The sequence below is a fragment of the Chlorocebus sabaeus genome, chromosome 6, assembly GCF_047675955.1.
Source record: "Chlorocebus sabaeus isolate Y175 chromosome 6, mChlSab1.0.hap1, whole genome shotgun sequence".
Classification (NCBI taxonomy): domain Eukaryota; kingdom Metazoa; phylum Chordata; class Mammalia; order Primates; family Cercopithecidae; genus Chlorocebus; species Chlorocebus sabaeus.
Genome location: NC_132909.1, coordinates 26,211,495 through 26,219,715, shown reverse-complemented (window position 1 = coordinate 26,219,715; position 8,221 = coordinate 26,211,495). Strand labels below are relative to the sequence as shown.

At 46.1% G+C, this 8,221-nt stretch overlaps 1 protein-coding gene across 2 annotated transcripts; it reads left to right on the top strand.

Annotated features, from left to right (window-relative positions):
* Positions 1–712: 712 nt before the first annotated feature.
* PDCD5 (programmed cell death 5) lies at positions 713–6,927 on the top strand. Of its 2 annotated transcripts, XM_007996208.3 has the most exons (6): positions 713–917; positions 1,789–1,826; positions 4,480–4,541; positions 5,324–5,415; positions 6,364–6,435; positions 6,751–6,927. In XM_007996208.3, the coding sequence occupies exons 1-6, from the start codon at positions 852–854 to the stop codon at positions 6,796–6,798; spliced, it is 378 nt and encodes a 125-aa protein (XP_007994399.1). In that variant the 5' UTR covers positions 713–851; the 3' UTR covers positions 6,799–6,927. The 2 variants fall into 2 exon arrangements, with proteins under 2 accessions (XP_007994399.1, XP_007994398.1); XM_007996207.3 differs by lacking the exons at positions 6,364–6,435; positions 6,751–6,927 and having other exon boundaries at positions 765–917; positions 5,324–5,644.
* The last annotated feature ends 1,294 nt before the right edge of the window (positions 6,928–8,221 follow it).

The following is an 8,221-nucleotide window of genomic DNA, read 5'->3' as shown; positions in this document are numbered from 1 at the left end:
ATGGTCTCGATCTCCTGACGTGATCTGCCCGTCTCGGCCTCCCAAAGTGCTGGGATTACAGGCTTGAGCCACCGCGCCCGGCCCACATTTTTTATTTTTATTTTTTATTTTAGAGGCAGGGTCTGGCTCTGTCTCCCAGGCTGGAGTGCAGTGGCGCGATCACGGCTCACTGCAGCCTCGAACCACCGGGCTCCAGCGATCCTCCTGACACAGCCTCCTGAGAACGAGTTTTTTAAATTTTTAGTAGAGATAGGCTCTTGCCATATTGCCCAGGTTGGTCTCAAACTCCTGACCTCAAATGACCCTGCCGCCTCCCGAAGCGCCCGGACCACAGGCGGGGAGCCACCGGCCGGCCTCTGTGTGCACCGGGGAGCCGCGCAGCAACCGCCACGATCCAGCTTTAGGACATTTCCATCATCCCACTCAGCCTTCCTGCGCTCCTGGTTCCCCATCTATAAATAGATAATATGCGCCTAGCTCTCTAGGTCACCGGCACATTGTACCCATAATTACTATACTTGTTAATGCCACATTTCTAGGTTTTAACCTTTCCGAAGCGCAGCACCCGCCCCCAGCGCAGCCCGTGTCCCCGCACGCAGAGGAGCCGATCACGGGTGGGAGGTGGATCCCGGAGGCCCCGCCCCAGGCCCCGCCCCCCCGTGCGCCCAAGCTCGATCGCCTGAGATCGGGGAATCGGGCCTCTCCTGGCGCCCTGGCAGCGGCGCGGGGCGTGGCTCCGGGCTGGATTGGTGACGCCTGGGCCCCGCGGGCGCCTGCGCAGTGGTCAAGGCCGCGCTGGCGCCTAGGGGCTGTGGGAGTGTCCGTGGCTGCTCCACCGCTGACGCCGCACCATGGCGGACGAGGAGCTTGAGGCGCTGAGGAGACAGAGGCTGGCCGAGCTGCAGGCCAAGCATGGGGTGAGCGCGCCAGCCCCTGCCATGCCCGGCCCCCGCGGGGCGCCGCCCTCGCCCGGAGTGGAGGGCGCGCCTCCGGGGCGGAGGCTCTGGGCGCCTCCCCCGGGGCCCGGTCCCCGGCGCTGCCCTGGCGGCCTCGTGGCCGGCTCCGAGGTGGCCTCGCCGCTTTCTTCGTCGCGAGGGGCACGGGAGGCTGGCGGCGGGGGCCGCCGCGTGCCCGGGCGTTGGGGTGTGGGGTCCCCTGGCGTGGAGCGGGCTCGTCCTGGCGGGCCTGGATCCAAGCGCAGTCTCAGCTTTTGGAACCAGCAGCAGCCGGGCCGAATTCAGTTTTTCCGTAATTCAGTTGTTCTGACCCAAGTTTAGCTGACAGGTATTGAGGGTCCGCTGTGTTCCCGGTGCTGAGCGCGCGGCGGGGTCAGAGGAACGCTCGCCCCGCCGGGATGACGGGGAGGGGCCGCCCGGGAAGCTTGGATGGATCAGACGCCCGGAGAGGCGTTTCTGATAGAGAGAGGGACGGGGACCTTAGGGACGGAGGGCGCAGTCTTTTGAGTTACCGTTGTCCCTAATACCGAGGCCCGTTTTATTTTACAGAAATTATCCCTACACGTAAAACACTGTTTCGTAATACAGGGATTCCCCTCCCCAGGGTGCTCAGCATTCCAAAGCGTGAGGTTGTGATTTTAGACGTTCATCAAAACGTTGTAAGTGGAAACTAGTTCATTGATTTCTGTGAGGCCCAGTTTCTTCATTTGGGGAGTTGTTTCTACCACTGCAAGAGACTGATGTATAGGAAACAACGGAACCGTTCCTTTTTCCACCTCCCCCCCCCTCCCCGTGAAATTTCTCTATTAAATTTAATTTTTTTTTTTCCCAGGATCCTGGCGATGCGGCTCAACAGGAAGCAAAGCACAGGTATGGGCTGGAAACCTGAACTTTTTTTTCTTTTGCTTTAGTTATTTTAAGCAGGTGTGTGACTCAGATTTTTTGTTTTGCTGGAATGGTGATTTGGCCAAAATCATCCGCAGGGTATCTTCATTATTATTAGTTAAATAAACACGTATGCAGCTCCACCTCAGACCTTGTATTGCAATTACTGGTTGATGTTTCTCTGCCAAACGGTGAGTACCTTAAAATGAGCCTGATAATAGGCAGCTGTGGCAGTTTCCTCGGATGTGGGGGTGACATGAGTCCGGTGCCTCACTTAGTAAGTGCTCAATAAGTGTTAACTGTTAAACTATTCTGACTGTTTTATCCCAACACAGGGCCGAACACCTGAGACAGATGCAGATAATTGATTCTGTGACAGGTTTATTGAATGAGTATGTGATTACCTTATGCTACTGTTTTTAAATTGTGGTTAAAATTTCACCATCTGAACCATTTTTAAGTGTGCGCTTCAGTAGTGTTCACACTCTAGAATGTTTTCATCTTGCAAAACTGAAACCCTGAGGTTACTGGACAATTCTCCATTTCCCCTTCCTCACCTTCTAACTTCTCTCCAACAGATATGAGCACCTACTCTGGGTCAGGCACTGTGCAGGGTCTACAGAAATAGGAAGGCAGGGAGGGTTCGGGAGAAGACAGATGGTAAGAAGCATCTGGAGTAGTGATAGGAAGTAAAACGATGCGAATTTCATTGATTCTACCATGTACATCTTTTCACATATCTGAAATCAGGATGTCTTTTATAACGGATTGCTCTTGCCCCAGATTCTTCCAGAGGGGATTTACTTTAGACTGCCGCCACTTGAGTCCATTTCTGAGACCACTGAAAGTTAAATTCTCTGCTTGAGGTTTTCCCGTGCCTCCTCCCTAGTAGTGTGAATTCAGACACCAACCCTGTAAGACTGAACTTTTTTCTTCTTCACGCAGGGCCAGGTGCATGCAAGCTTTTGTACTGCCTCTTACTGCGTGGCAGATTTATTTCTTCTTTACCTTGTACTGAGAATGTTGCTCTTTGATACTCCAGTGGTGGGATCAGAACTCACTGCAGCCTCAAACTCCTCCTGGGCTCAAGTGATCCTCCCACCTCAGCCTCCTGAGGAGCTGAGACTACAGGCGTGCACCACCATGCCTGGCTAATTCTTTTAAACTTTTTTTTTTTTTTTTTATAGCCTCGCTATATCACCCAGGATAGTCTCAAACTCCTGGCTTCGAGTGATCCTCCCACCTCGGCCTCCCAAGATACCCCAGTTTGAATGGAGGTCTGGTAGATCTCTCATTTGTAGGGTGTTTTTTTTTTTCATTTTTAGAGATACGTAAAACATATCTCATGTAATACCCATGGTGCATCTTACAGTTGATGGCATCGTAGGGTTCTGTGATATAATGGTTTGTGGCAGGCCAGGTGCGGTGACTGAAACCTGTAGACCCAGCTACTCAGGAGGCCGAGGTGGAAGAATCACTTAAGGACAGGTGAGCTGATCGTAGCTGCAGTGAGCTGTGATTGCACCACTGTACTCCAGCATGAACAGAGTGAGACACCACCTTTTTTTTTTTGAGATGGAGTCTTGCTCTGTCACACAGGCTGGAGTGTAGTGGCACAGTCTTGGCTCACTGTAACCTCCGCCTCTGAGGTTCAAGCGATTTTCCTGCCTCCACCTCCCAAGTAGCTGGGATTACAGGCACCTGCCACCATGCCCGGCTAATTTTTGCATTTTTAGTAGAGACGGGGTTTCACTATGTTGGCCAGGCTGGTCTCAAACTCCTGACCTCAAGTGATCCGCCCACCTCGGCCTCCCAAAGTGCTGAGATTACAGGCGTGAGCCACCATGCCTGGCCTAGACCCCATCTCTTAAAGTTTGTGGCAGGGCTGCAGTAAAAAAGTGGCCTATGGAAATGAGCGTTAAGCCACATTCCATGAACCCAAGGGCCTCTGAACTGGGAGAAGATAGTGGGCACAGCCAGCCCCAGCTCTCCCTCTCAGTTGAGCCAAAGCATCTGTGCTCATTTGTTTTTAGATTCCTTAAAAGATTTCATTTGAAAGAAAAAAACTTAAGTCCATGAGACCACTGTCCTGTGGACATGAACTACTTTCTCTTTGGGTAGGTAGGAAGAAGTGAGGATAGTTGTAAAGTTATAATTTCATTCCTCTTCCCCACCCAGAAAAATAGAACTGAGAGTCTAAAAACATGGAATCTGGCTGTAGCTTGGCCACAGTTACCTATGTCTCTTTAGCATAGCCTCCTGGATCTCAGCTTTAAAAAAAAGATATAGATTAGTCACATGGTCCTTCTAATTGCCTGAAATCCCACTATAAATTTGTAGTACCTGTCGTGCAGTAGGTACTTAAGAATGTTGGTGATGGTGTTTGAGGCTCCACTCTGATGAAAAAAGCTCACCTTCCAGCCTGGTAGGTTCTCACCTGTGTAATACAAAGCTGGTTCTTTGAGGGCAAAAGGGGATTCTACTTAAATGTAGCTGCAGCCTTGTGTAGAGCAAGTACCATAACACTGTGTATACTGCAGGCCCCATGTGGAGACACTGGATGAGTTCTTTTTTGTATGTTCCAGGGGAATGCCGACAGCTTTGTTTTAATTGTGCTTGACCTATGTTTTTGTTGTAGGGAAGCAGAAATGAGAAACAGTATCTTAGCCCAAGTTCTGGATCAGTCGGCCCGGGCCAGGTGTAAGCATCTTTGATTTCATTTCCATAAAGTTAGCTTGAGTTAGTTGAATGGGGTGATTATATGCCATTATTCTTATCACTAGATGAAATACTTGCTTAGGCTGAAAACACTTGAGATTGTAAGAAATGCGAAGTTTATAAACCTAGAGAACTGTACTTTAAGCCCTATTAAAAGTACGAGGTCACTTCTCTTACCAAGATTTTCTCCAGGTGCGTATTAGGTAAGATTTATAGGAAACTCATAGGGCCAATCACAAAATGTTGCTGGTAGTTGACGTGGGTGATGGGGACTTAGGGACTTTTTATATGTATTGTCAGTTTTAGTGTATGTTCAGAGTTGTTCATCATCATAAACCAAAACCTGTAGAAAGAAAAAATGAGCCAATCAGAATAAACTGGTATTTTCTGTGTTTTAACTGGAAGCCCAGTTTGAGTGTAGAAAAGGTGGCCACAGGTGGATCACCACCATTATGTATGTGTAATAGATAAACCGCTTTCCAGAGGGCAGTCATATATTTTAAGGAACAGGAAGCATAGTGCTTAGAATCTGAGAACCCAAGTTTCATCTTGGCTGGGCCACTACCCCCACATGCCCATGTGGAGATTGGCATGGCTGAACTTCAGTTTTCTCATTTTTAAGAGGAGTAACAATACTGTCTTGCCCTACACTGGTTGAGAAACAAGCTTGTGAAGTGCTTTGGAAATGGCAATGCATAGTTTTAAGGTATAACATAAGTGCATTTGATTTTAATAGTTTTTGCATATGTATTTTTTCTTTCTAGTAAGTAACTTAGCACTTGTAAAGCCTGAAAAAACTAAAGCAGTGGAGAATTACCTCATACAGATGGCAAGATATGGACAACTGAGTGAGAAGGTAAGCTTAGACTGCCTTGAGGAACTTTACCTGCTTTATCAAAACATGGCTTCAAAAGGTCAGCTGCATCTTCATTGGATTACAGAATTCTTGCTGACTCTTAGAAGAAATTGTTGGAGAGAATAGTCATACCTACCTGAGAATTAATTGCCTTTCCTAAATTCCTCTGCTTTGCTGCTTTCCTGGCGTTGCCCTGGAACCTTGTTGGTGTCTGTGACTGTTAGGGTCAGCTAGCTTCAATTGCCCCTGCACTGGAAACAAGCTTTCTCAGTAACACCAATTAAAATACTACCAGTGTAAGTAGAAGGTGTGTTTTGCAGATGAGAAGGTGCTAAGATCCCTTGGATATGTTCTGTGTGTTGCTGTAATGCCATGAGGGGTATGTTCTCAAAAACCTGACCTTTGAGATCCAGATGAGCCCCACCTGCCCTGAGAAGCCCTCTGCCACCACCACAGCCTAACCGAATCAGTCCTGTCCCCTTAACCCCTTACACTGAGAACTGCTTGTGTATGTGTGTGTGGGGAGCTGGTTAGGCTGATCGTTTCCGAGTGTGACTTACCTCCTTCAAGGGGATGTTTAAGCTTCTCGGGCAGAAGTGGTGTGTCTGTATTCCTGACACCAAACACAGTGGTATATGTGGTTGTCACACTCAGCTGGTGATGATAAAGGTGTTCCTAAATATCTGTTAGCTTTCAGTTTTCCTGAGGAAGCAATTTTATGGATACTTCCCCCTCCTCAAATGAGGAATAGCAGAGCAAATTTTATTTGGAGCTTAATCCAATAGTTATAACCAGTAGTTTCAACCTCCTTCCTTACCACTCTTTCCCTCCTGAGCTCTTTCCCCACACCTCAAAAAGACTACAAAGTACAAAGTGATTCCATCTGCAGAGGTAAATTCTTGGTTTAAAAAAGTACGGTTTTTCTTTTATCTTTTCTGGTTCTCCTAGGTATCAGAACAAGGTTTAATAGAAATCCTTAAAAAAGTAAGCCAACAAACAGAAAAGACAACAACAGTGAAAGTAAGTGTCCCCAGATGCTTGTGGCAAATGAAAAGATGGATACTTTAAAGGTTAATGTTGAATATACATCTACCACACATTTTTCAGCCCAGAGACATTTTCCTTTTATAACACGTGAAAGGAGAGAAAGGCTGAATCTATTGGGGGAGGGTTCCAATTTTTATAGGCTCTTGACTCCATTCCCACCCTTTCAGTTCACACTAAGTTGCTTTAAAGACACGAATGTCTTGCTAAAATTGGTAGAAATGTTCTTTTCTCAGAAAATGTGAGTTGCTCTTTATTAGAAAGGTTCTGACACTTAAATTTTCCTCCCAGTTCAACAGGAGAAAAGTAATGGACTCTGATGAAGATGATGATTATTGAACTACAAGTGTTTACAGACTAGAACTTAACGGAAAAATTCTAGGACAGAAGTTAAGATCTGATTAAATATTTACTTTGTTTATTGTCTATATGCCTTTTAAAAGAAATAAACTTGTTATGCAAATAAAATATTTGGGTAAGTTTTTTTTTTTTATTTAAGTTCTAGGGTACATGTGCATAACGTGCAGGTTTGTTACATATGTATACTTGTGCCATGTTGGTGTGCTGCACCCATCAACTCGTCATTTACATCAGGTATAACTCCCAATGCAATCCCTCCCCCCTCCCCCCTCCCCATAATAGGCCCCGGTGTGTGATGTTCCCCTTTCTGAGTCCAAGTGATCTCATTGTTCAGTTCCCACCTATGAGTGAGAACATGCGGTGTTTGGTTTTCTGTTCTTGCGATAGTTTGCTGAGAATGATTTCCAGCTGCATCCATGTCCCTACAAAGGACACAAACTCATCCTTTTTTATGGCTGCATAGTATTCCATGGTGTATATGTGCCACATTTTCTTAATCCAGTCTGTCACTGATGGACATTGGGGTTGATTCCAAGTCTTTGCTATTGTGAATAGTGCCGCAATAAACATAAATGTGCATGTGTCTTTATAGCAGCATGATTTATAATCCTTTGGGTATATACCCAGTAATGGGATGGCTGGGTCATATGGTACTTCTAGTTCTAGATCCTTGAGGAATCGCCATACTGTTTTCCATAATGGTTGAACTAGTTTACAGTCCCACCAACAGTGTAAAAGTGTTCCTATTTCTCCACATCCTCTCCAGCAGCTGTTGTTTCCTGACTTCTTAATGATTGCCATTCTAACTGGTGTGAGATGGTATCTCATTGTGGTTTTGATTTGCATTTCTCTGGCCAGTGACGAGCATTTTTTCATGTGTCTGTTGGCTGTATGAATGTCCTCTTTTGAGAAATGTCTGTTCATATCCTTTGCCCACTTTTTGATGGGGTTGTTTGTTTTTTTCTTGTAAATTTGTTTGGGTTCTTTGTAGGTTCTAGATATTAGCCCTTTGATGAGTAGATTGCAACAATTTTCTCCCATTCTGTAGGTTGCCTGTTCACTCTGATGGTAGTTTCTTTTGCTGTGCAGAAGCCTTTAGTTTAATGAGATCCCATTTGTCAATTTTGGCTTTTGTTGCCGTTGCTTTTGGTGTTTTAGACATGAAGTCCTTGCCCATGCCTATGTCCTGAATGGTATTACCTAGGTTTTCTTCTAGGGTTTTTATGGTATTAGGTCTAACATTTAAGTCTCTAATCCATCTTGAATTAATTTTCGTATAAGGAGTAAGGAAAGGATCCAGTTTCAGCTTTCTACTTATGGCTAGCCAATTTTCCCAGCACCATTTATTAAATAGGGAATCCTTTCCCCATTTCTTGTTTTTCTCAGGTTTATCAAAGATCAG

Excerpts from the sequence above, each read along its gene's own strand:
- PDCD5 (XM_007996207.3), top strand. The coding sequence starts at position 852 with ATGGCGGACGAGGAGCTTGAGGCGCTGAGGAGACAGAGGCTGGCCGAG. Across the intron at positions 918-1,788 it reads AGCTGCAGGCCAAGCATGGG|GATCCTGGCGATGCGGCTCA; the intron begins GTGAGCGCGCCA and ends TTTTTTTCCCAG. Across the intron at positions 4,542-5,323 it reads TCAGTCGGCCCGGGCCAGGT|TAAGTAACTTAGCACTTGTA; the intron begins GTAAGCATCTTT and ends TTTTCTTTCTAG.